The sequence below is a fragment of the Raphanus sativus genome, chromosome 9 (genome assembly GCF_000801105.2).
Source record: "Raphanus sativus cultivar WK10039 chromosome 9, ASM80110v3, whole genome shotgun sequence".
NCBI lineage: Eukaryota > Viridiplantae > Streptophyta > Magnoliopsida > Brassicales > Brassicaceae > Raphanus > Raphanus sativus.
In genome coordinates, this window is record NC_079519.1 from 21,942,468 (window position 1) to 21,969,590 (window position 27,123).

The following is a 27,123-nucleotide window of genomic DNA, read 5'->3' on the forward strand; positions in this document are numbered from 1 at the left end:
CTTCACTCTCCCATTGTTTTATGCAATAAAATGATAATGCGAATACTAATGCAATATATACAAGGATACTCATGGGACTTCCTCCCAAGTGAGCTTGTTTTAAGTCTCTAGCTTGACTTTGCCTCCTTTGGATCAGGCTGGAATAAGTGCAGAAAGTGGAGTTGACACCCCATCTTCCTCAGGTGGTAGCTCATCAAAGTGATCATCAGCAGGAGGAGGATTCATCTCTTCAATGGTGAAGGCTTGTCCAAATACAGTGGGGTTCCTCATCTTCTCCTTGATGTCAAAGTGGAGGATGTTCTCCTTGCCCAAATGGAGGTCAATCTTCCCTTCCTTCACATTCACAATAGCTCCTGCTGTAGCTAAGAATGGCCTTCCAAGAATCAATGGGTCTTGAGCCTCCTCACCCATCTCAAGCACCACAAAGTCTGTAGGTATCTCATACCTTCCAATCTTCACAGGGAGGTTCTCTAGGATACCCACAGGGTACTTCACTGAACGATCAGCCAACACCAGAGAGAGTCTACACTTCTTGTACTGAGTGAATCCAAGCTTCTTTGCCACAGACAAAGGCATCAAGCTGACACTAGCTCCTAAATCGCAGAGACACTTCTCAAACACCATAGGTCCAAGAGCACAAGGGAGTGTGAAGCATCCTGGATCCTATAACTTCTCTGGAGCATCAAGCCTCTGAATGATGGAATTGCACTCATGACTCAGAACCATCATGCCCTCCATCTCCTTCTTCTTAGCAGCTACAACATCTTTCAGGAGTTTGCTTTATTGAGGAATCATCATGAAAGCATCAATGATGGGCATTGTAACCTGAGCTTCACTCATCTGCTTCTCAAACAAAGCCTTGTACTTCTGTAGCAGCTGCTTCTTGAATCTACCAGGGAATGGAAGCTTTGGTTCATAGGGAGGGGGGACAGGAGAGCTCTCACTTGCTGGAGCAGCAGATTCACCATCTTTTGTTGTTTTCTTCTCTTCTCCAACCTTTCCTTTACCCTTGGCTTTCACAATCTTCTCCAAGATCTCAGCATCTGTCTTCTCATCAACAATGACCACTTCATCATCCAGGTTGATGGCCACCTCCTCACCTTGTTTCTCAGCATCCTTGGTGAGGGTTACAGGAGTCAACTGCTTACCACTCCTAAGTGTGACAGCTTTTGCTTCCTTGGGGTTTTGATCTGACTTTCCAGGTAGAGATCCTTGCTGGCGGTTCTGGTGGGAGCTCATGGAAGCAAACTGATTCTCCAAATTCTTGACAGAAGAAGCAAGGTTGGAGAATTTGTTGTTGAGCTCATTGTAGCTTCCATCGATCTTGGAGTGGAGATTCTTCAGCTCATAGCCAACATGCTTCTCACTTCTAGTCTGAGACTCCAAGATCTGTTTCAGTAAGGCATCAGTGCTGCTCTGTTGAGGAGCAGAAGAGCTAGGAGAAGAGTTTTGCTGAGGCTGATAGTTGCTCTGCTGGTTGTTTCGAGGCTGATAACCACTCTGCTGGTTGTTTGAATAGGGCTTCTGTTGGTAGTTGTTGTACTGAAAGTTGGGTTCCTTCTTGTACCAGCTACCATTACTGTTGATGAAACACAGTTCTTCTTGCCCTTCCAAACCCTCAACCTCATTGACAGTAGGAGGTATCTCCTGGCTTGGGTTGCCAACAAAGTTCACCTGCGCTTGTGTGGCCTTATCAGCAATGAGTTTGTCAATCTTCTCCTGAAGAGCCTTTATCTCATTCCTTGTTTGATTGTCATCACCTCTGCTGCTTCTGTCATGGTCTCCACTGTAGACTGCATCACTCTTAACCATGTTGTCAACCAGAGCCTCTGCCTCTTCCTCAGTTCTCCCCAAAAAGAACCCATTGCTAGCTGTATCCAGTCTAGCTCTGTACTTAGGAAGAGCACCTCTGTAGAATGTGCTCAGCAAGCTCTCCTTAGAGAATCCATGGTGTGGGCACTGAGCTTGGTAGCCATTGAATCTCTCCCAAGCTTCACTGAATCCTTCCAAGTTCTTCTGTTGGAAACTGGAGATCTCATTCCTCAACTTAGCAGTTCTTGAAGTAGAGAAGAATTTCTCCAAGAATGCCCTTTTGCAGTCTTCCCAAGTGGTGATGGAGTCACTTGGTAGAGACTTCTCCCACTGACGTGCCTTGTCCCCCAAAGAGAAAGGGAATAGCTTGAGCTTTAAGGCATCCTCTGACACACCATTAGTCTTTGACATACCACAGTAGCTGTCAAACTTATCCAAGTGATCAAATGGGTCCTCCACAGCCAGACCATGATACTTGTTGTTCTCGATGCAGTTTAGCAGTCCTGACTTGATCTCAAAGTTGTTAGCAGCCACAGCTGGTGCTCGAATTCCAAGTCTAGGACCATGGATGTTGGGGCGGTCATAAGTGCCAATGGGGCGAGCTGGTCGCTGTTGAGGTCCATTGGGGTTCTGAGGATTTTGTTGTTCTTCCATTGCAGCTTCCAGTGGCTGCAGTTGAGCCTGTTGCTCTTCTTGTCTTCTCTTTCTAGTACACTCTCTCTCTAAAGCTCTGATGTCTGTGGCTCTTGGAACAAGGTTTGATGTACCCTTGCTCCTCAAGTTCATACACCTGAAAATCACAAAGAGTGAAGAAGATAATCAGTAACTTACAAAAAGAAAAATGACTTAGTCTCAAGCAAATGACTAAATCTCAATGTTCAAATCAAACTCAGAATTTGGCAACGGCGCCAATTTGATGTTAGGAGTTTTGAGGCTCCTAAGTCAAATGATAGTATAGTGGTAGTAAGTTGTCGAACCAAATCTGAGGGACTCAAAGCAGTGAGAATGCAAGTATTTGCCTAATCTAAGTGCAATCAGTGAATTGGATGGTTTTTAAACTAATGATTAAAGCTAATGCAAAGCAATAAAAATGATACTTTTAAGCTATTGGAAAGGAGAACTCATGGGTATAGGGATTTCAGACTTTGGGTGATCAAGTTTCGAACTAAGGAATGTAAATGATGAATCAAACTATCAACCTTAAGCCTAGACACAATTCTAAGCAAGCTCTATGTCTAGATGAATGCTCATTTGCTAACATGTCTCAAACATCAAATGTCTTTGGTTGAATAACATGCAAGCAATCATTACTAACAAGTCTATTAGCTATCTTAGCATCTTTAACAACAAATCTCTTTGGCAAAGTACACTAAGAGCCTAGGAGAGTTGACTCAGACATTTCATCAAACATCTTTTGGGTGGGAAATGTCTAGAGATCACCCTTTGAGTGGCCTACTCAAATGATGCATTAAGATCACTCTACTAGCAAGGAACAAGTATGATCTACACTAAAACATCCTAGAACTAGCCTAATCACCCTTAATCACCCTAACCCATGAATCCAAAAGGTGATTACTCACTAATCTCCATGATTCCTCTTAAACCCATGGTGGATTTCAGATGAATCATATAGAGATGTAGAAAGAAAATCACAAGAACACAAGAACAATCAAAGCCAAAAGAGAACTTTTCTTGAGAGAGTTTTGTGTTCTTCAATAGATAGAAGATTATCTGCCAAAAGTGTCTACAAAGCATACTTAAACATTAGGTTTTTCAGTGCAAAAAACGTGCACAATAAATTGCAAAAAGGTCCTTAAAAATAATGAAAATCGTGCACTGATAACGCGGAGCGACCTCGGCCAGTCGCTCCGAGAGGTCGCTCTGGCTTCGGGAGCGACCTTGGGTGGTCGCTGCGAGGGGTCGCTCCGGAGGCATTTTCTTCGTCTTCGAGCCGTGTAAAGCCGAGCGACTTGGAGTGGTCGCTCCAGCTTTGGTCGTCAAGGTCGCTCCGGCTGGAGCGAGGTCTCACAGCGATCTCTGCAGGTCGCTTCAGGCTCTTCTCGTCCAATCATCTTCCTTTTCACATCTTTTGAGCTCAAAGTGCATCCAAATGTCTCCAATAACCTCACTTGGCACTCCAGTACCTAATAGAGACTTATGCATGCAAAATGCAACCTAAACATGTCTAAATCCTATTCTATATGATGAAAATGCTTATGAATGAATGGTTAAAACAATGCAAATATGCAAGACATCACATCTTGTGAGTGTCTTAACCGAACCTCCATAAGCTTTGTTGATGTACCAATCCATTGCACTCCTACCGCGCAATCATTACCAAGAAGTACTTTCCCTGAAGTCAGCTCTTGAACCATGTGAAATCAATCCCTCCTACACGTCCTGTAGTAAGAACATCCAGAACCAATCACCCACTTATCATGACGCTGCGTATCTGTTACCGATAGTGCATCACCCTCTGGACCAGGATCTATCACACCCACTACTTCAGCTTCTTTGTCATACTTCTTCTTTGTTACATAACAGTTATTCTTGGTGTTCCTCTGCTTCTCACAGAACCAGCAGGTAATTCTAGACCCTGAGCTTGATCTAGAACCGACCCTATCCTTCCTCACAAGATTTTTTTTCTCAAACTCGCCTCTAGCATAATATCCTTCATCATCATCATGTGAAACCCTAGAGGTTTAAAGATCTTGATCTTTAGACCTTGCAGCATCGTCACCTCTTACAACGACAAAACATCCTTGCCATACTTAAGCGTTTCCTTGAGAGAGCCGAACTGTGAAGGTAGCAGATTCAAACAACAGAATCGTCTTTGCACCTCCTCTGACACAGTTACATTCACGCTTGATAGGTAAGACACCATCTTCCAGAAGCCATGATCTTCTCATACTCCGAGTATCAACCATCTTGAAGATATAGAATATGTGATGCAAGTGAATTATATCCAGTAGAGTCTTGGAAAGAAATAACATCTCCAGCATAGACCATGAAGAAGCCGTTGAAGTACACAACTCGTTCTTCCTTAACACATGATCTTCCACACTGAGACTGATCAGATTCATCACCGTCTCTGATCTTCCAAGCCTTCCAGCTTCCTCTTTCACCAACCGCTCCCTGTAAACATCCTCGGCTTTATCCTTCTTCATCGCTGAGACAGAAGGTGACCCGGACTCTTCTAATACATCCTTTAGACCAAGGACAGACAGATGCACAAGCATCCTCTTCTTCCACAACGAGAAGTCTCCCTTCCCATCGAACCGCTCCACCTCAATCCTTACTTTAGGTATTGAGATTAACACCACCTAAGGCTCTGATACCACTTTGTTGGGAAAACTCACCACACAAACTCGCTGAAGCACTCTCTGATGCACTTCTCGTAGTACGTTAGAAAGTATGAGTTTGTAGATCTATGGAGAACAGAAGAAGAACACGGAATTATAGAAGATAGACACAAGAAATTGATATCCCAGGGTTCACCTAAATGTGGTTACGTCCCTGGGACCTGGCAATGAGGCAATTCACTATAATCTCAAGTACAAAGACATAGCACCTCTCTCTCTCTCTCTCTCACAAGCCACAAGTCAGCTTGCTTGGTCACATCTGGACCTTTTGGACCATGCCAAGGTTATAGAGAAGAGTGCACACGAGCTCCTCTTATATAGTAGAAGTTTATTACATTAACCTAGTTGGATTAGGACATTCACCCCTTTCCATAAACCTATTAGGAAATATTCCAAAATACTTGCAACTTCCATATCTCCATGAAAGTAATATTTCCAGGAACCTATCACCTTGAATAAAGTGATATTTCCTTTTCCTAATATGACGTCCTTGTCTTGGTTTAAGTTATGCGATCTTGTTTGATTTCCATCACCAAATCCTGACGAAGTCTCTGAAGTATTCGCTGACGTAGTTCCTGAGGTAGTCTCTGAAGTAGTCTCGAATCCCAACACTTATATTGACAATATTACTTCTATCTCATTCCAATAGAGAAACACCAATATTATGAGCTGTTTTTCTTTTGCCTTATATAAATCTATGATAAATAAAGAAAAATTCAATAACAATGAAACAACGGAAAGAAAAGTGGTAAAATAATTATTTAATAGTATTTTCGTGCAGGGTCTGATTTCTTAATATATATTTGTGCAACCTTGTGTCTGAAAATTAGGAATATGAAAAAGTAGGAATCTGAAAAAAAGGGATTTACCTACACTTATAGGAAACTACAAATGGCAGAGTTCATTTTAGTTACAGAAAGTTTATTTATAATTTTATAATTTTTTGATTGGCTTAAGTTTTATGAAGTCAATAACTAATTAGCTTTAATTATGTTTTGAAAAACATAAATTATGTGTCATAAATTGTTACTTGTGTTAACTAAATTCCTAGGTATCTATTTTTTTTACAACTCCACAATTTTATTATTTCTTAAGGAATTCATCAACACTGCTAGACTACACAAACAACAAAAGAAAAATGCATAACATATTTTTTATATAAGTAGGATAACAGGAAACGCACATGCACTTTTTCACACAATTCAAATACAGATATATGTAATGTAATTTGCTGAAAAAAAGAATTAGATAAAGTATACCTTAGTCACTGATGAGTTTTTTATTTTTCATTCTGTTACAAAAGACGTAAGCTCTGATTCAAGTGCCATCTTCAATCCTAGATATACAGAACAAAATATGAGATTATTTGTTATAGAATAAGAGAACACTAAATCTAAATAAAGAGTAGTTTAAATTTGCATAAGTTTTTGATGCGACTGTTGAATATCTAAGAAAACAAAAAAACAAAGAAGATTTGACAATGAAAAAGATAGAGAAGGAAAAAAAAAAAGAGGAATCAATCTATCAATCTATTCTATTAATTCTTCAACATGACATATTGATATTAGTTGTGTCTAATAATTAAAAGTATAATAATAATTTGATTAGTAGACATAATTTTCTATCCAAATGAACTTTGTATACGATAACTGTTTTATCTTCGAACTGTTTTTATCTTCAAACTCAACCGTACAAAGCAAAATATGAGGGACCCATGTTCTCTCACCTAAATTTATTAATTGGTAGTTTTTTGAATAGTAGTTTCATTTTTTTTCTGCCATCTAGATTTATTAAGGGATAAACCCATTGGACAGAGTCCAATTACAGACAAAAGAAAGGTAACCCAACAACAATAAAATTGCGACATTGGATCCAAACAACCCGAAAGCCCAACAAACCAAAACACAAGCCCACTTTCGAAAAGAAACCAAGAGACGCCACTCGTAGCCACACGTCTAAAGTGGCCGGTACACGTGTCGAAACCCTCACCTATGAGGCAACACGCGTCACATGGCCGTCTCATCGGAAAATCCAGCCAACGGCAAAGACCATCCCCGCCAGAGCCCTATCCCTTGGAGAGCACCAATCAACGAAATTGCGATCTCATCCAAGTCATACCCGCAAAGGCGAACGTCACAACACCGGAACCACCCACCAACGGAGAGCTTCAATCAGAAAGATCCGAGCTCTCATCCGCGGTATCGCTTCATCATAACCTGAGCCACTTATCGTCGCACCAACGAAGTGTTAAGAAACCCGAAACCCCAATCATACCCAAAAGCCGGATGATTCCGTCGAGAGACCCGCGAACCACCGGAGTCAGAGCCGGCTACACCGCGGTGAGAAGATCGCTGTGCACCGGAGTCATCGCCGGCTACACCGTGTCGAGAAGAGCACCGTGTACCAGAGTCACGTCATAAGTCAGGGGAAGAAAGAAGAAGAGAACCTCCACGACTCATCTCTCTCTCTCAAGGAAGAGAGAAGCGAGAGAGTCTACCATTCATTCTCGAATAATAGTTTCATTTAGTTTTATTGTTACCAAGTACCAACGCTTCTAATAAAACGTATGGCTTTGCTGTTATAAAAAAAACGTATGGCTTAATGTTGGAACTATATATAGTTCTGTTAATTGACATCTAAATGTATTCTATTAAATCTGTTTTGTTAAAACACGGTTATTATCTATGGATAAATGTTATGTTCAACTATTTATTTTCTTATTTAAAAATACTTATTATTATTGTTAGTATTTTCTTATTATACCGAATTTTATTTAAACACTAACCACTATGTTATGGCGGTTATCAATAAGTAACAAAAAAAATTACCATATTTTAGTATAGATTATACAACCTTAAGTTTTCTGTAAATAAACACTAACCACTACGTTAGGATAACCTATGTTATATAAGTTTATATAAATTATTATTTTTAACATATGAAAAAAATTACATAAATTATTACATATTTACAGAAACAAAATAAACAAAAAATTTACAGACCAACATTATACTTACGGGTCAAAATCCAGAATAGACAAATATGATTACAAAATAACGGGCATACATCAATACTATTAAAGTTGAAGTATGACCAGTTAATATATGTTGTGTCCATGTGATCTATTTAAAATTAACCAACTAAATATGTTTAACTATTCAATATATAAAAATAAAGCAATTTGTATATCCATAACTACTTTTTAATAATACGTATTTCGAAACCTCCACAAAAATCGCAACCCACTTCTCCTCTAACTAAATATATTAACTTAAACAAAAAAAACTTAATATTAGTGACGGTTATGTGCATATATATAAAGAAACTATTCATTTCTTTTGTTTTGCTAATGATTGACCTATATTACTCTACGCCTTACTCTGTTACATATATATACATATATATGTATATATATATAAACTATATAGCATGCAAATTTAGATAGGAATTGTCAACTATATAATTTTAGAGAAAATAGGAATATGCACAACAATATATATTCTATTGAATTGGAAACATGATCTATTAATATAAATTTAATCCAACTATTTTAGTACAATTATTAAAAAAATTATTAATCATTTAAAAAAATATTTTACACAAATATAATTATAATAAAAAATAAATATAATTAAAACGCACAAATATGAAAATTATGTTTTTGTATTATTCAATAATCTCAACCTTTTTCTTTTCAGAATTTTAACCGTTTATTTGATTAATATAACATGTTATTTTGTTTAATTAGTATAATGTTATTTTATATAATTACGAAACTAATAAAAACATCTACTAAATATATGTTTATAACTAGGTTTACCGGTTCAACCGCGGTTTTGATCAAGTATGAAAATTATATCTAATTTGGCTATAAACCACATATATACCCCACTAAAAAGAATTACTATGTGAAATTACTATAGCATAGGTGTATAGTTACGCAATATCACAAATTCAATACAATTTTAAAATCTTATACTAATAATATTTTTTAAAAAGGTATTTTACACAAATATGATTAAAATATATATATATATATATGGTAATTAAATTTTTTAAAAATGTAAAACAAAAAATATACCCGCCCTTTTAAGGGCGGGTCCGAATCTAGTTAGTCGATAAAACTTTATATAGGAAAAAAATAACAGTTTGAAGTTTGTGAACGTGGGGATTGATTTTTTTTGAGAAAATCCAGGAATTTAGTTAGTTGGAGGTTTAGAAAAAATAGAAATCGCTTGATATGTTTTTAATTATTTTTAATTTATATTTTATAAAATATGACATGTGGCAGAATTTGATTTGCAAAGTGACTTGCACTTTATTATATAAAAGATTAGAAAGATATAGTAAAAGAAATATTGCACAATTTAGATTTTATACTTCGTTGATCAAAATATGAGATAGTATACTACTGATTCAATATATGAACATATTACTAATAACTATTTTATATTATTTTACTTTTTTTTTAACTAAATTCAAAATTTTCTCAAGCATATACGATATACGAAGCCTATAATATTTTATAATAAATAACTTTAATAATAGGCATTTGAGTCTTGCACAGATACGATATTAACAATTTATCAAGCATAAAATGTTATCAACATCTATATTATATTATTAAAAGAGAAGTACCCAATAAAAATACCCCTTAATTTTCAGTTTTATTTACAATGGCATGCCACTGAGAATTAACTAAGTTTCCTATTTTAATGCGTGTCTTTTTAGTTTATTTAATGTGTTTTCCAAAATTATTGTTGTCTTTTCTGATTTAGATTCTTTAATTATTGTTGTCTTTTCTGATTAATAAATGTATTTTCCTAATTTGAATTTAAATAATAGATTTAAACATTTAATATTTTTTCTAATTTAAATAATAAATTTCCTTAATCATATATTAACCAAAATCGATTTCTCTATATATTTTGTATTAACTTATTAAATATTAAAATCACATAACATAATCAATTTATATAACAGATAAATATAATATAAAATAATTTATTCATATATTATTAGTATAATGGTTTCAAAATATAAGTTCAATTAGTTATAAATATTGGATTTGTTTATATGATATACTGTGATATAATAGACAATTAAAATTGTAAAATATAATTATTTAACATAATAAATAAAATAAAATATTTTTAAAAATGTAATATTAACAATAATGTTATAGAGTTTAATGTATATATATATATATATATTATATCATTAGTACACAGAAAAAAATTAAAGTGAAAAAAATATTTATACAGTTATGGATCGAATCTATAAATAAATAACAACAGCGCAAGATTATTTTCTTTAATAAATTTATTTAATAGAAATTATAGTTCTAAATATGTTTATATATTTTATATTTTTATAAATTTATTTTATTTGTTTATAAGAGATGCTAAGATTTTGGAATTAAAAAAATATGACCCGCTTTTATATTATTTTAGTTAGAAAATTTAAATTTTATATCTGAATATTTAATTAAATTTTTAATTTGAACTTTTTATTATTACTACCAAAATTTATTTTCAGTCTAAAATTTATGTTTAAAATATAGTAAATTCATCATTTAATATAAACAAAAAAACTAAAAATATAAAATAAACACCCGTCCGGTCAGACGGGTCAAGATCTAGTTAGTTATTGTTTAAAGAGAGGAAGAGAAATTATTGATCAATATATTTTATTATATGCTTCTTTGAATGGTTAAAAAGTTATGCATCTAACCTGTTAATCAAACTATGAGCAGTAAGACTCTGTGGAATCTTGAAGTCTCCCTTCTCTTCCGTTCTTCTTGAACCATCATCCTTGAACATAATTTGTTTTATTCAGACAATTTCCTTGTACTTTTGAAGTCTCTTCTTCTCATCATCTCACTCTTCCTTACAATCTGAATCATAGATTCATAGACTAAATTTCAGTCGAGCAGCTTTGGTTCGAGGAAGAAACTTGTCACCTTAAGACTGTATAACAACGACTTCTCTGCAAAAATAAACTGAAAGGAATTCAAAATTACGTAACGGATGATAACTATATACTGAGACTCAAAACGTTATCACTTACTCATATGCTAAACAACTATTATAGGAACTCATCTGCACCACTTACCAATGTACACCAACGCATTTCCAAAAGCCATTTATAACTTTGGCTTCTTCTTTTCTAAAATCGTTTCGTACTCGTTTCTGCAACTTCAAAAACTTTTTAAAGATAAAAAATATCAAAAGCCTTCTTCAAAAAAAAGAGACACGAAAAATCAAATCATAGGAAAGACACAACACAAGCATAGGTTCTAGAAGAAATTAAACTATTTGGAATTATTTTGTAAACAAATTTGTAGAGAGTTGAGATCGTGTTGTAGTGGTGGAGTCAGTTAAAAATTTTGCTTTTTTTCATTTTACGTGGTTTAATTTTTCAATTGTTTTAATTTTTAATAATTGTCTTGTGGAAAAGTAAAACATTAACTATTCGATAGTTATGGAATTGCGGACAATTATTTTATTTTTAAATTGTTTTTTAATTTTTCCACATGGCAATCTCTGATTTGCCAGACGACTTGCGCTTTAGTATATAGGGATACTAGGTGTTTTGCATGCACTTATGGTTTACAAAAATTAAATAAATATATTATCAATTCAAAAAACCATTAAAATAAATTCTTTTTATGTTTTCAAAATATTTATTAACCAATTAAATATTAAAATATATTATATACAATAAATATTAAAATATATTAAAATATATTATATACAATAAATATTTTTTTGATAAAATATATTTTAACGTAAAATAAACTTGGAAACATTAATATACACATATTAATATTTACAATAGTTAAAATATTTCATACATTCTAAATAATTTTATTTTTTAGATTTATTGAATCGTAAACCGTCATTTATTTTAACTAATCTTGAAAATGAGAATTCATATTATATTTTATATTTTGATAATGGTTATATTAAGTTCTACAAACATAAAAACATAAAACATAAAACTTAAAAGCAAATTTATTTTTAAGAAAACATATAACTTTACTAATGATAAAATTTAATATATCTACCTCGTTAAAGTATATAGTGTTATGCTATTTTAAAATATTTAGTAATTATTTGATCATGTTTATTGTTATTTTTTTTACTTTTTTATATCTTTTAAAAATAAACAGTATAAAATTGTGATTAGTATTTGAGAAATCATATTTTATTAGTAAAATATAATTGATAGATATTGTTTTGCTTTAATTGAAAGATATTATAGTCAACTAAATAAATAAAAAAATAAATAATTTTAATTATAAATATATTTAGTCAATTAAAAATATATCAGTTTATGTTACTTAATTATTTTATGTGATCACCTGAGAAAATAAATAGATATATAAAAATATTTCTAATACTTTGAAAATAGATATTTTGTATTGTTTAAAATTATGTTTTAAAATAAATAATATTTCTTTTTATAATATCAAGATTATTTGCAAGATTTGTTTTGTGAAATCACATTATATAGAAATATATATTTTCATCTAAAAAAATATAAATATAAAGAAAGTATTTTATTACTTCAAAAGTATATTTTAAGTTTTTTAAAATATTTTTAAATGGTATATTACTATTTTGTGAACTTTCTTTTTAATGAAATCATACATATAATTTCGTTTTTAAATTGCTTTTTAAAATTTATAAATGTTTACTTTTTATTATATATGTTATTTGAAAAATTTTAAAAATGAAACCAAATAATAATCAATAACAGTATTTAAATGTAATATTTTTATTCATTAAGGGTAATAGTTTAATCAACCATCGTGATAATTAATGTGAGAACGACACATAAGAAACTAACTTCTCAAATAATATTATACTACACACATGTGTTTTTTACTTATAATTAGGGGTGTTTAATCCGCCAAAACTGAATTTATCAAATTAATTAAAACCAAACTGAACCAAAATATAAAAAATAGATTAGAATTGGTAAATACCGAACATAACGAATGGATGTTATTCAGAAGAACTGCTGTTTATAAATATGGTTTGGTATATAAACCAATCAAACCAAATAAACTGAATAAACCGATCAATTAAAATATAATAGTATAATTATATTATATTATATAATATATACATAATTTATTTTATAGATATGATCTTCATATTTAAATTGTTGATTTTAGTAATTTATAATTTTATTTTAAGTTAAAAGTTTTTTTATCTTTATCAAATTAAACAAAACAACTGGGGCTTCTAGCTAAGTTGGTAAAGGGTTCACAAATATAAGTTCCGCCACCTGAGTTCGAATCTCGGCCACTGGGGAATTAACATTTCGGCATCGCCAGGGACAGATGATCGACATAAGGCAACACATGACTAGTCTGGACCACTTCTGTGGGGGCCTCTGTATAATTATAAAAAAACATAATTTTTTGTGTCATCAAATATGTACGCTAATATTTAGTTAATCAATAGTATTATGGATTATTAATTTTTCATATTTTATTCTATATAAACTATTACTAATATTAACTTAATATGCTTACAAATTATTTAAATAGTAAAAGAAAAATAGTCTATTTGAAAACCAAAATATTTTTGTGTTATATTAAAGCCGACATAATATTCACAAGATTTTATAAAAACTAAATACATTTATAGTTTTTGGTATAAAACTGAATAAACAAAAAACCGACGACACATAAACCGAACCAAACCCAAGTAGATATGATTTTAATACGGTAGTTATTTTTTTATAAACCAAAAAAACCAAAAAAATAAACTGACTGAAACAATATCGAGATTGGACACCCCTCAATGTATTATATAATATTATGATTTAGCTATAAATTATAGAAAAAGTTTAAATATTTATAAATGTCTCAGTTGTTTATATTGTAGTTAGGTGTTAAACTAATGAAAATGATGACCATTTTCATATTGTATTTGTTTATAAATTTTTAAACACTTAATTTGTTTGTGTGTACTAATACATTAATTTTCTAAGACAGATATTTTGTGGCAAATAATTTTTTTTTTTCATATTTATGTACATGTCTTAGTTTAGTTTATATTGAAAATATATGAGAAACATACAACACTTAAAAACATATATAAACAGTTTTAGAAATAGGTAATATTAATATTGAAAAAATATTATAATTTTTCCGCCGAGTATCAAAATATGTTAAATTTATTAGTTAGCTAGATTATAGGAAATAATAGATTTTATTTTAATTAAATAAAGAAAATACATTAAATGCTTAAAATAAGTTTATTAATTGTTTTAGTAGCATATGACTGTAAATAAATTGTAAACTTAAAGATTTATTATTATTTATACTTCAATTTTAATAGATTAGATAGATACCAAAGTTTAATGTTTCAAATTTATTGGCTTTTTTGGACTCTGATGCCCTACATGGAAACTCTACAATTTTGATAGGTGATATCTTGCAAAAGATTTGATGAAATCTTATCCTCTAAAATCAAATCTTTCTTTTTAACTACAAATCATCTGTATTCTTATCTTTTAAATCTTCTTACATTTATTTAATTAATTTCTCTTTTCTTTGTTCGAATTTCAAAATCTTTAGTTTAGAATTTCAAAATCAAACCCAAATATTTTACATAATCTTATGATATCTTTTTAAAATATTCGGACATATACTAATAGTACTTTCCTGAAGAACAACCGACATAAAATCACCTTATAAAATCACCTTATGTAGGGTTATAATGATCAGTGTAATGGCATATATGATATACCTATTATTAGGAGTGGGCAAAAAGCGGATATCCAGAATTTTAAAGATATCTGTGATCCGATCTGCCACGTGCAAATAATTTTTTTCCGATCCGATCCGATCCGTGATGTTTCGGATATTCGGAATTATGTATATCCGGAAAATCAACATATTTTACCGGATATCTGATTCGATCCGTCGATCTCTTAAAAATAATAAAATATTCATTTTTCAAATAAATTAAAAGAAAAAGAAAGTTTTAACTATAAAATATAATATTTCATTACAAATTGCTTTAAAACTAGGTAATTTTAAAAGTTTAATGACCAAATAATTAATTTAGTGGATAAAATAATTAAAAATCTATATAGAAATATTAAATTATATATAATTTTATATATACATACATATGCATATATACATTACGGATTAGATCGGATATTCGTTTTTGGAAAAATGAATATTTGCAATTTGCTCCTTATTTGACGGATATTGAATTTTAGTATTTGCTTCACTTTGTAGAATTACAGATATCTGGATTTTTCAGATCAAATCGAAGGATCAAATCAAAATTTATAGATATTTTGCCGACCCCTACTTATTATGAGTGTATTTTATGGTTTTTAAGCCCACATTAGTTCCAAAGAAGGAAAGAAAACTTGTTGACGTGGTTGGTTTAGAATTAAAATGTACTACCGTAGTTGCAATTTCGCGACGTAAACTACTTTGAAAGTTTTTTTTTTGTCACTGAATTGTATTATTAGGCAAAAAGTTCTTAATAATGAGAACCAGTAAAACAACATAGAAAATGATACACCAGTAAGGATCTAAAATAAACTAACACATCTATTTTGCATATGGATAACTAAAGATTTTTCATATAAAAGCTTCATATTTGTTTCTGGAATAGACGAACCTCAAAAGAGATAATCTTCGTATTAATCTAAAAGCCACGGTTCAGAGTGAGTGAGTTGAAAACTACTTTGAAAGTTTAAACAAACATTTTGACCAATTAGAGGCTTACGTGAACGAGTCAGAATCATATTGACTTTGATTTTTTTTTAAATCTTCAAAACATCCAAATATCGTCCTCCCTCTTTCACATCATTCATCAATCACACACGGACTCACCTTATCCTCTCTTAGATCTGAAACAAACAATAATGGAGAAATCCGGGTACGGCAGAGACGGCATTTACCGATCACTCCGTCCTCCCCTCGTCCTCCCCAAAGACCCCAACACCTCCTTAGTCTCTTTCCTCTTCCGCAACTCCTCCTCTTACCCTTCAAAACCCGCCATCATCGACTCCGACACCAACCACTCCCTAACCTTCTCCCAGCTCAAATCCTCCGTCTCCAGACTCGCCCACGGCTTCCTCCGCCTCGGCATCCGCCAAAACGACGTCGTCCTGATCTTCGCCCCCAACTCCCACCACTTCCCTCTCTGCTTCCTCGCCGTCTCCGCCGTCGGAGCCGTTTTCACCACCGCGAATCCTCTCTACACCACCGCCGAGCTCTCCAAGCAGATCAAAGACTCCAACCCCAAGCTCATCATCTCCGTCGACCACCTCTTCGATAAAGTCAAAGACTTTAACCTCCCCGTGGTCCTCCTCGGCTCATCATCCTCCTCCTCCCTAAAGACCCTCACTTTCGAGAACGTCATGGATCTCTCCGACCCGGGTTCGAATCTCCCCGTCGTCGAGATCAAACAATCCGACACAGCCGCGCTCTTGTACTCCTCGGGAACCACGGGGATAAGCAAAGGCGTGGAGCTGACTCACGGGAACTTCATCGCGGCGGCTCTGATGGTGACGATGGATCAGGATCTCATGGGGGAGTATCACGGCGTGTTCCTCTGTTTTCTTCCCATGTTCCATGTGTTCGGTCTCGCTGTGATTGCTTACTCGCAGCTTCAGAGAGGGAGCGCTTTGGTCTCTATGGCGAGGTTTGAGCTTGAGTTGGTGCTTAGGAATATCGAGAGGTATAGGGTGACGCAGCTTTGGGTTGTTCCTCCTGTGTTCCTTGCGCTTGCTAAGCAGAGTGTTGTGAAGAAGTATGATCTTTCTTCGCTTAAGTATATTGGATCCGGAGCTGCTCCTCTTGGGAAGGATTTGATGGAGGAGTGTGGAAAAAACATCCCTAATGTTGTCCTCATGCAGGTAACATTAAACTTAGTTCTCTGAGTTTCTTATACATTTAGAATTAGGCATCGGTTAGTTCAGTTTGGCAAACTCGATGAATTGAACCGAAAAAGTTTGGTTTGGTTTTTGGTTAGTTCAGTTTCAAATTTTTTTACCGAATTTTCGAATTCGGTTAAACTTCTGTATAAATTGGTTAAAATTTTCAAAAATAATTGGTTAACTTAGGTTTTGGTTATTTCGGTTCAGATTTTAGTTAATTTGGTTTGGTTCGGATAATAACTGCAGGCCTAGGTAAAATAATCTGGTTTAAATTGGTTAAAATTTATCAAAAAAAAATCTGTTAAGTTGGTTTCGGTTATTTCGGTTCAGATTTTAGTTAATTTGGTTTGGTTTGGTTCGGTTAATAACTGCAGGCCTAGTTAGCATAGTTCTTGAATCCCTTCTCATGGATGATTGTTTGAGCGATGCATAAGAGGTGTTTTGTGGTTTATTTAGGGCTATGGAATGACTGAAACGTGTGGGATAGTCTCTGTGGAGGACCCGAGGCTCGGTAAAAGGAACTCTGGTTCAGCTGGAATGCTTGCTCCTGGTATTGAAGCTCAGATAGTGAGTGTAGAATCTGGAAAGCCTCAGCCTCCTAATCAACAAGGCGAGATATGGGTTCGAGGCCCCAACATGATGAAAGGTTAGTTAGTGCTTCTTTATAGTCTCTGTTCTGTGTAAAAAATCATGTGAACCAAGTTCTCTCTTTTCAGGTTATATCAATAACCCTCAAGCTACTAAAGAAACAATAGATAAGAAAGGTTGGGTACATACAGGAGACCTTGGTTACTTCAACGAAGATGGTAACCTTTTTGTCGTTGATCGACTCAAAGAACTTATCAAATACAAAGGCTTCCAGGTTGCTCCAGCTGAACTAGAAGGTCTACTTGTATCTCATCCAGAGATACTAGATGCTGTCGTTATCCCGTGAGTCATTATTTATTCACCTCTCAATAATCTTTTGATCGAAAACATTAACATGTGTGTATATATGTTGCAGGTTACCCGACGAAGAAGCAGGTGAAGTTCCAATAGCATTTGTTGTACGGTCACCAAATAGCTCAATAACGGAGGAAGATATTCAAAAGTTCATAGCCAAACAGGTTTGGAAATTTATGACAAGTCTTTTGAATCAATCAATGTGTATCAGTAATGTCTTTGCTCAATAACGTTTTCGTTTGCGTTCATTAGGTCGCTCCTTACAAAAGATTAAGGAGAGTGAGCTTCATTAGCACTGTTCCAAAGTCTGCTGCTGGTAAAATATTGAGAAGGGAACTTGTTCAGCAAGTAAGATCCAAGATGTGAAGGATCTTTTACTACTGGAGACAGAGATCAGAATCAGCTCTCTCTGGGTTGTCTTTTTCATTTCACCTTCTTATGTACCATTTCGAATTAAACAGTAAACAAACCATACAATGTGAAGAGAAATAATCCAAAGACCAAAGGTCATATACATACACAATGTTCTTTCTTTCTAGTTGTAGCAATAAACAAGCACATGTTTCTTCACAAGAAACAATAACCTCTGAATATTATTATCGTTGATATACTTTCAAATCTTATACGACTTATGACTCGCTATAAATAGTATAAAGTTTGTTTTATATGCAATGTGGTTTTAAGTTTAGTCATTTTAATTGTACTAATTTGACCCTTGAGTTAACCAAGTTGTCTTGGCCTAGTGGTAAAGGGGTTCCGGCTGGAGCTTCCGCTAGCGTTAAATCGTAAGAATACGTAGGTTGCCGTCGGCCTCAGGAAGATTAGTCTTGGGCCTAAAAAGCCTTTGGATCACTCCCTGGTTAATCAAAAAATTTGATCCTTGAGTCTTTTCCTTTCCTTCTTCTAGTGTCCAAAACATATTTCAACCTCTAGCTAAAAATTGTCTTTTTGGTCTGTAGAAATAGCCAATTTAGAAATCAGGTTAAGTTTTATGTGTGTATTATCTCGATTCTCGTTTATTCATCCGTTTCTACTTTCTACACTATATTGTTGGATCATTAATAACATTATTGTCCTCATTGATCAAAGTGGCTGTAGTATAGTGGTTAGTACCCCACGTTGTGGCCGTGGAGACCTGGGCTCGATTCCCAGCAGCCACACTTTCTTTTTTTTCTTCAAAAATATGTTAAGAGGGTTTCTCTCAAGTTATCGTTTATTAATTAGGAGCAGTTGTATGTCAGCGAACACGTTTTAACTATTTCTTCTTAAAGAAACCAGACCTTTTTAACAACTCTTGAATTTCTAACTGGAATCGCCCAAAACATACAACATTAATTTGCAGGTCGCACAGTCATCAGTATCTAACAACCGCAAACGGTTGGAACTCAATGTTTTCCACGCAATTTATGCGTTCACGTCGTTCGCATGCATATGAGAAGAAGAAAAATTTACAGTACTGAAATTTTAAACATGGTCAGCTATTCATTAGTTATTTGTGAAAAATTCAAACGCGAAATAAACGGTTCTGTCGTTTACTTTTAATTATATAACTAATAATATGCTTAAAATACTAAACGCTTTTGTATTCATTTGGAAAAAAAATATACACAGAAGTACCTGTAAAATGCAAACAAACAATATAGCTCTTGAAGTTTTCGAGGACATTTGCACTGTATAAAAGAAACATTAAACTTTACAAGATATATCTCAAATAGAGCTTTAATTTTTGTTTATGTGTCTGTACAATTCATAAGTTCATCGCAAATGTAAGATTCCAGAAGTCGGATGTGTTCATCTCTGCAGCGGAAGCCGCCGCTGCAGCCACCGGATATGAAGCTGAGATCGGCATCAGACATAGCCCACGGCTCGCTAGGTCTACATGTTTTCTTGAACTACATTCTTCTTGTTCTTGAGTACTATTGGTAGAGTTCTTGTCTGAACACTATTAATTTATCAATGCAATAATCATTAGTTGGTAATGATTAGTTTCGAAAAAAAAAGATTCTTGATATCACAAGACAAAACAAGAGACTTGTTAACATGTAACTAATATAAAGTACATACCTGCTGTTGTTGAACAGATCCTCTGGTGTTCTGGTCTGGATTACTCAACACCTATATAATTAATTAATAACCATTTTAATTAACAGATCTTGATATGGTAGGAAATGCAAATCTAAAATCTAAACTTACGATGACTTGTTCCTGAAGAAACTTGATGTACTCTACAGCTTCGTTGAGAACAGAAGCTGTATCTGTCTGTAAATATATTATATGTTATCTTTTGAGTTGAAAAGGAATAATATAAACCGCATGAAAATCGAATAAAATTCATATTATTTAATTACCTTGCCAAATGGTGAAACCAGTTGCTGCAGCGCAGTGATTCGATCACCAAGTTTTTCTTTCCGAACTTTGAAGCTTGGCAATGGAGATAATGTATCGATTCTTGACCTTTTTAATAATCGTGGTGAATATTCATCATTGTTCTCTCTTAATTCTTCAGTCCTTTCACTCCTCTGAAATTTTCAACTCTAGTATTAGTCAAGCAAAACTACGCAGGTTTTGATTTCTATTAGTAGTTACGTGCCTTTGAAGTAAGATTTATGCAGTCGTGTGTGATTTGTTCCTTAGACTTATGGTCTCTGATATGATCATGAGCTTCTGAATCGATCAAGAACATGTTATCTAGGAATGGGAAGCTTTCGGGTAGTTCAGATTTTGCATTAGAAATTATTGATTTTGGCCAAGAACCTCAGAGTCATTGCTCATTAGGATCGAATAATCCTTCGAAGAAACTGTTATGCCTTCAATTCAAATAAGAAAAAAAAAAAGATCAAAGAAAGTCCAATTTATAAAACTATGTATATTAACATCAATAAGTATACATGTTGACTTACATGCTCATAAAATCATCATTGTGATCGTTAGATATTTCCCATCCGAAATCTGTGATATCGAGGCTAGTCTCAGCCGGAGAATACGGAGGCGGCGGCGTTGGTTGGTGAACTCCACCAAGTCCCGGTGGAAATTCCAGCGATCTCAAACTCTCCCGTCATGTTCTTACTTGCAGTTGGTCTTGTTAATTTGAGAAACGATAGAAGTTGCAATATAATCATCATCAACTAATATTTCTAGCTACCCTCTTTAACCATATGTTAATTGTTAATAATAATGAAAAAGCGCGTATCTTATTGGATTTATTATTCTATAGTTCGTGTATACGTTTAGATATATGATAAATTAAAAGTTTTTTTTTTGTTTCATTAATACAACACCAAAAAGTTTTTGCATTGTAAAATATGTCTATTAAAGATTATATATACAATCTAAACATATTGTAATTAACACACACACACATATATAGTGCAAATCATTAATTCTTTTTTCTTGGTAAAATGTTAAATTTAATTTATACCAATTAAAATTTTTAAATTTTATTGTTTAATAACTAAAATCCAAATCATTTTTTCGAACTATTATATATTTGATCACCTAATGTATAAACTAAACTAAAGTCCACGTTGAATAAGTTTTATTGTTTAATAATTCCACAAATAGCTACTTTTGGAAGGATTTGAAAAAACATTCATACTGAAGGAATTGGATAAAGCAAAAACATTATATATTTGGATTTTTGTAAAAGAGTTCTTTTATAATTGGTTAGGTAACTTTCTTCCATGCATGGAGGTTTATACGGGTTGGTGACTTAGTTCTAAATTATAAAAATATGTTCACAAAGAAATTACAACGGATTAGAGAAAATAACCAATTTGAATAAAAAATTATATGCTCTGTTCTTCAAATATGGCTAGACTTGAATATCAAACGTAATAATCTGACACAACCTTTTTGTGTGAAAAGAAAAGTGAAAGAACAGCCAGTGGCGGAGGAAGAAAATATTATTGTTAGGGGCATTAGCAAAGATATAGGGGCAAAAACAAAAAATTGAATGGGAGCATTATATAAATTAGACTGTAAGTTATACTAAATTTTTAATTTTGCTGGTTTCATTGCCCCCATGTTAATGTACGTAGCTCCGCCATTGAGAACAGCTAATGCAATTGGTAAAACGATTGATTCCCTCCCTTTGCATACCTCCAGGATGTTGAAACAGCTCATGCAATTGGTAGCAAGTCATATAACGCATGGCGGAGCTCGTCGCACTGGAAACGCAAAGTTTAGAGGATGAAAATCCGGGAGAGGATTATGTTGATTTCGTTGCAACAACCACAGCGGCTTTAGGGGTTCCTTCGCCATGCCTCTCGAAAAGAAGTTCTTTTCAAGACTCTCCGCCTGCAGCTGTAGAGCTTCGTAAGCTGAGAAAGGGAGATCTTGAAGAAGAAACAGAGTTATTGCAAGCCTTGCAATTATCACAGGGAAACGATCACGGAGACTCTGCCAATCTTGACTTTGCGTTCACGTTTTCAGACGCAAGTCCAACTAGCACCCATGATGAGAATATCTGTCACCTGGAACAGTTAAAATCTGATGGTGATAAAGCTAAAGGTGGGGATCTTGACCATGATCAGTCATATCCTAAGAGATCTGGAGATGAGACGGGCCCTGATGTTGTAAGTGCTAACAGTAACGAAAAGGCTATCATCGCTAAGGTAACTTCTTCTGAAGCGCTTTCGGTGGAGAAGACTGATCTGGAACCAACCAAAATTGAGAGTCTGCTCAAGTCTGATAATGCTACTTCTGTTAATCTAGGTAGTCTTTATTCATCCTTCTACAATTTATCTTCTTGCACATCTGTAGATATTAGAGATGTAAATTCCCATTCCATCTCTATATCATGACGAAGTGCCTGATGCTGTTACGTCACCCATATCAACTGATGAACCCATGTACAAAGGTGATGAATATTTTTTTCCTTTTAAAATATAGAATAATCAGTAAATGTTTTTTAGTTTATTTCAAACAAATTCAAATTGAAAGAATAGTATGGACAACATTAAAATCGTGTGAGGAATGGTGAAGCATTTAATTCCACATCACCTAAATGTACTATGTTAAAAGTAATAGCTGATGATAGGGGTATTTTTTTTTGCTGGACAGTTCGAGAGGGACATGGAGGATGGTAGAGAAGTGATGGACATTAATTACCCCCACATAATTGTAAATTTTCATCCTGTCTATCTATAAATTACATAATCGGCAAACTCCTAATTTTCATTCTTATTCATTCAATCACTTCGAAAATTTCAGGAACATAATGAGGTGGTCTTCTCAAACTCAACCAAATATTTAGAAGGGTAACAAGAGTAGTAGAAGAGGTTGTTGCAAATAGCAGATCCGGAAAAACCTTTATAGATGATATCAAATCCGCCATCAACTTTATAAACCAGAAATTGGGTTTTGATTGTGAGAATGTTACACCTGCTTACGAAGTCGAAGGTAACATTCTCACTATATATTATTTTTTCATCCTGGTGAAATTAATTGGGTTTTCATATTCTTTATTTTTTCATAAAATAAATTAATTACGCCAGAGGTAATTAATATTATTTTTTCAGAATGTTTCATTCTTTAAGATTGTGACATGTGTTAATCTATCTCATAATTAAAAACATTATTATAAATATTATTAATAGTAATTTTCCATTTTTAAAATTCTAAACAAAAGATAATATTGTACAAACTGATTTTAGTTTAAAACACATGTCAAATTATTAATTAACGTGATTGTGACACATGACAATTATATATTTAAAATTTTGACATTTGTTAAAATATCTCATAATTAAATATATATATATATATATATATATATACAATAATTTTTAAAATTCTAAACAAAAGATATTGTAAAATATTATTTGATAATATCTTTTTCTAATATTTTTACATGTGTTAAATATATAATGATTAAAATATATATGTACTTATATAATAAATACGAATTTCGAATAATCTAATTGTAAAAATTATTTAATAGTTAAAATTCATTTAATATTAATTGTTTCAGAATTTTTCCTTTTTTCAGAATTCTAAACTTTTTTTAAAAAATCTTATAATAATAATACTTTTCTAAAATCATAAACCAAAAGATAAATGTTAAAATATTTAATCGTAATTATCTTTTTTAAAAATATTAAACAAAAAAAAATTGTAAAAAATATTGATTAATTTTAATTTCCTTTATTGAAATCATGAAGAAAAGATAACCGTAAAGAAATAAAAAAACTGTCAGAAAATATTTGATAGTAATTATATTTTTTGAAAAAATCTTAGACCAATGAAATTTTGTTTTTCAAAGTTACTAATTAACATAATCGCGACACATGACAATTAAAAGTTTAAGATTGTGACATGTGTTTTAAACTAAAATCAGTTTGTACAGTATTTAACACTAATTTTCCTTTTCTAAAATCATAAAGAAAAAAATAAATGTAAAAAATATTTAACCATAGTTATCTTTTTAAAAAAATTTAAACCAAAAAATTGCTTAATGTTAATTTTCCTTTATTCAAATCATGAAGAAAAGATAACCTTAAAGAAATAAAAATTGCCACGAGATTTGCCTCCTCAAGCCGCCATGGACCTTGCCTCCTCCAGCCACCATGACTTCATGAGAAAATCAGATATATAACAGAGCAATAGAGACTGAAATACATTGATCCACCAGACGACCACCACCGGCTTGCACCACTGCTGCACCACGCTTGACCGGAGTCGCCCCTGTGTCACACTACTGCTTCTCGTTCCCTACTCCTTAATACATCTGTAAGCAAAATAAAAATCAGTCACAAAATTATAAGAAGTTGACAAGAGAACAAGAGAGGAGATGACAGGAAGGTGAAGTGAGTTACTGTTAAAATAAAACGAAAAGATCCAAAAGAATGACTAAAAAAATAAGAAGCCTCAGTTGCAGTAAATTGTTACTTAAAAATAGTTCAAGTGACTCAAGTGATTTAATATATAGAAAATATGTTCAGCTGAACATTTATAATTGTAACTGTGGACCGAAATCTATTTTGAGTATATGATGAGCCAGATCGATTTAGGCTTAAAAAAGTTGTAAAGAATTTCAACTAATTGTTATCCATCAAATTGAATATTTATTAAATAAAAAAATTCATATTAATACAATTTTATGATCATTTGTATCTTAATATAACAAAAAAAAGAAGCTATTGATCACAAAATTTTCAAAGTGGGATCTTCAAAGTTTAATAATTTATAGACGTTTTAAAAAATTCAAAATGTAACATATAAGAAAAAATTTAAATGTTTTATTATATAGTTAATGTGATTGTTTAATATCTTTTAATAATATAAAACAAATAAAAAGAACTAAGATACAAAAATTGTGATCAAATATTTATTATTCATGATAATTAACTTTCATATATATGTCAATCATATTAGGTAATTTCGTAGTTTTTATTTAAGAAAAGTGCAAAGATTGTTTTTTGTACATTATTTATCAATTCGATAGTTAATTTGATAAAAAGTGTAATATAAGTTAAGATATACCAACCTATTTTTCTAAGAATAGTATATTTTATATAGGTATTTATTAAATGAGATTTCATAATCATACGGTTCTATGATCATTCATATTGTTTTATAACAAAATATTTAAATCACTGATAACATAATTTTCAAAGTGAAAAAATTAATAAGTTTATAATTAATAAATGTTCTTGAAAATTCATTGAAAGCTTTAATAGTAAAATATTTATGTAATCTTATATTGTATATATTTTAATTTATATATATATTTGTTTTATTATTTTTTATAACATATATTTTTATTATTATTAAATGATATTTTTTACTTATATGATTTTAAAATCATGTGTATTTTTTTTACAATAAAAATGTTAAACCTTTGATCATTATATTTAACATAATTTTTAATAGTTTCAGTCATTTATTGTAGTTTTTTAAATTCAAAATATAACATAGACAAAAAATACGAAAAAATACGAAAAAACTAAATTTTAATTTTGTAGCTAATTTTGTTGTTTAATTTATTTTAATAATATAAAATTAAAAAAAATGATGGATGAGATATAAACTTTTATCAAATCTTTATTATTAAAATCACTAATTATCATATATATATTAGTCATTTATGGTAATTCCGTAGGTTTTATTTAAAGAAAGAAATGAAATAAATTAAATTGGATAATTTAATTTCTCAATTAGTATGCTAATTGACTCTCTTTTTTTTAAATACATCAAAGTTAAAATAATTATTGTCAAAATGATTCTCATTTAATATATAGGAGATATTCAAATTATGCGAGTTTTTAGTAAATTTAAATCGAAAATCTAACTAAGAATCTAACTAAAACCAAAGACTGTGCCCCAATTTTAACAGAATACTAACCAAAAACCATTCCAGAGTTTAGAGTTAGAAGAGGTTGGAACTAGAGTTAGCACGATTTGTTTCGGATCAATTTAGCACGATTTTAAACGAACCGAACTAACCAAAAACCATTCCACGGCAAAATTGAACTTACGCGAGAATCCATTTGCCACTAAGGAGGAGAAACAGAGCTTCGATTAGGATTCTTGGACTCGAGCTGCGTGATGAGCTCACTGATCTCGGCTCTCGTCTCGCTCGATGCGCTAAGACCTCGATCTGTCCCGTACAAGGAATCCGCTAGCAATCTCTTTAGCCGCTCCGTCTCTTCCACGGATTCGATTGCTTCTTCAGCTACTCTCTCCGACGCATCAGGACCCCGCTCGCCATTTTTGTCTCTATCTCTCTCTCTCTCTCTCTCTCTCTCTCTCTCTCTCTCTCTCTCTCTCTAACTCTCTCGCTTCTCAAACATGAGATCTCAGAAAATAATTTAAAAAAACAAATGAAAAAGTACAATTCATCTCAAGCGTTGATTGGACATTATCCAAGGGTGGAAATGATGATCCATGCCAGACCAATAAAAAGTACAATTCAATAATTCATCCCATGGATGATTTTTCCGGTCTGCTAGTTCGGAACTAGGTTAGCTCAGTTTGGCAAACTCAAAGAATTGAACCGAAAAAAGTTTTTTCAAAAATTTCTACCGAAGTTTTTGAATTCGGTTAAACTTAGAGCAACATTATTGCTAAAGATGCCTTA

The 27,123-nt window shown here is 32.5% G+C and overlaps 1 protein-coding gene, 1 long non-coding RNA gene, 2 other non-coding genes and 1 pseudogene across 4 annotated transcripts; 3 read left to right on the forward strand and 2 right to left on the reverse strand.

Annotated features, from left to right (window-relative positions):
- Positions 1-1,942: 1,942 nt before the first annotated feature.
- Positions 1,943-2,049, forward strand: LOC130500465 (small nucleolar RNA R71). The gene has a single exon (XR_008939090.1). It is a non-coding gene; the product is annotated as a small nucleolar RNA R71 (small nucleolar RNA).
- Positions 2,050-15,991: 13,942 nt separating this feature from the next.
- On the forward strand, positions 15,992-18,578 carry LOC108828363 (4-coumarate--CoA ligase-like 7). Its single transcript, XM_018602022.2, has 5 exons — positions 15,992-17,081; positions 17,559-17,748; positions 17,819-18,032; positions 18,106-18,208; positions 18,297-18,578. Exons 1-5 carry the CDS (start codon positions 16,086-16,088, stop codon positions 18,408-18,410), a joined length of 1,617 nt encoding a protein of 538 aa, XP_018457524.2. The 5' UTR covers positions 15,992-16,085; the 3' UTR covers positions 18,411-18,578.
- Positions 18,579-19,132: 554 nt separating this feature from the next.
- TRNAH-GUG (transfer RNA histidin (anticodon GUG)) lies at positions 19,133-19,204 on the forward strand. Its single transcript has one exon. It is a non-coding gene; the product is annotated as a tRNA-His (tRNA).
- A 587-nt stretch (positions 19,205-19,791) lies between these two features.
- Positions 19,792-21,103, reverse strand: LOC108838520 (transcription factor bHLH114-like; annotated as a pseudogene).
- Positions 21,104-24,427: 3,324 nt separating this feature from the next.
- On the reverse strand, positions 24,428-27,109 carry LOC130499458 (uncharacterized). The gene is made up of 2 exons (XR_008938327.1): positions 26,522-27,109; positions 24,428-24,771 (listed from the first exon to the last, which is right to left on the reverse strand). It is a non-coding gene; the product is annotated as an uncharacterized LOC130499458 (long non-coding RNA).
- Between the last annotated feature and the right edge of the window lie 14 nt (positions 27,110-27,123).

Bases quoted from the DNA above. Each gene is read 5' to 3' on its own strand.
- LOC108828363 (XM_018602022.2), top strand. From the start codon at position 16,086: ATGGAGAAATCCGGGTACGGCAGAGACGGCATTTACCGATCACTCCGT. The intron at 17,749-17,818 runs GTTAGTTAGTGC...CTCTCTTTTCAG, and splicing joins AGGCCCCAACATGATGAAAG to GTTATATCAATAACCCTCAA. The intron at 18,209-18,296 runs GTTTGGAAATTT...TGCGTTCATTAG, and splicing joins AAAAGTTCATAGCCAAACAG to GTCGCTCCTTACAAAAGATT.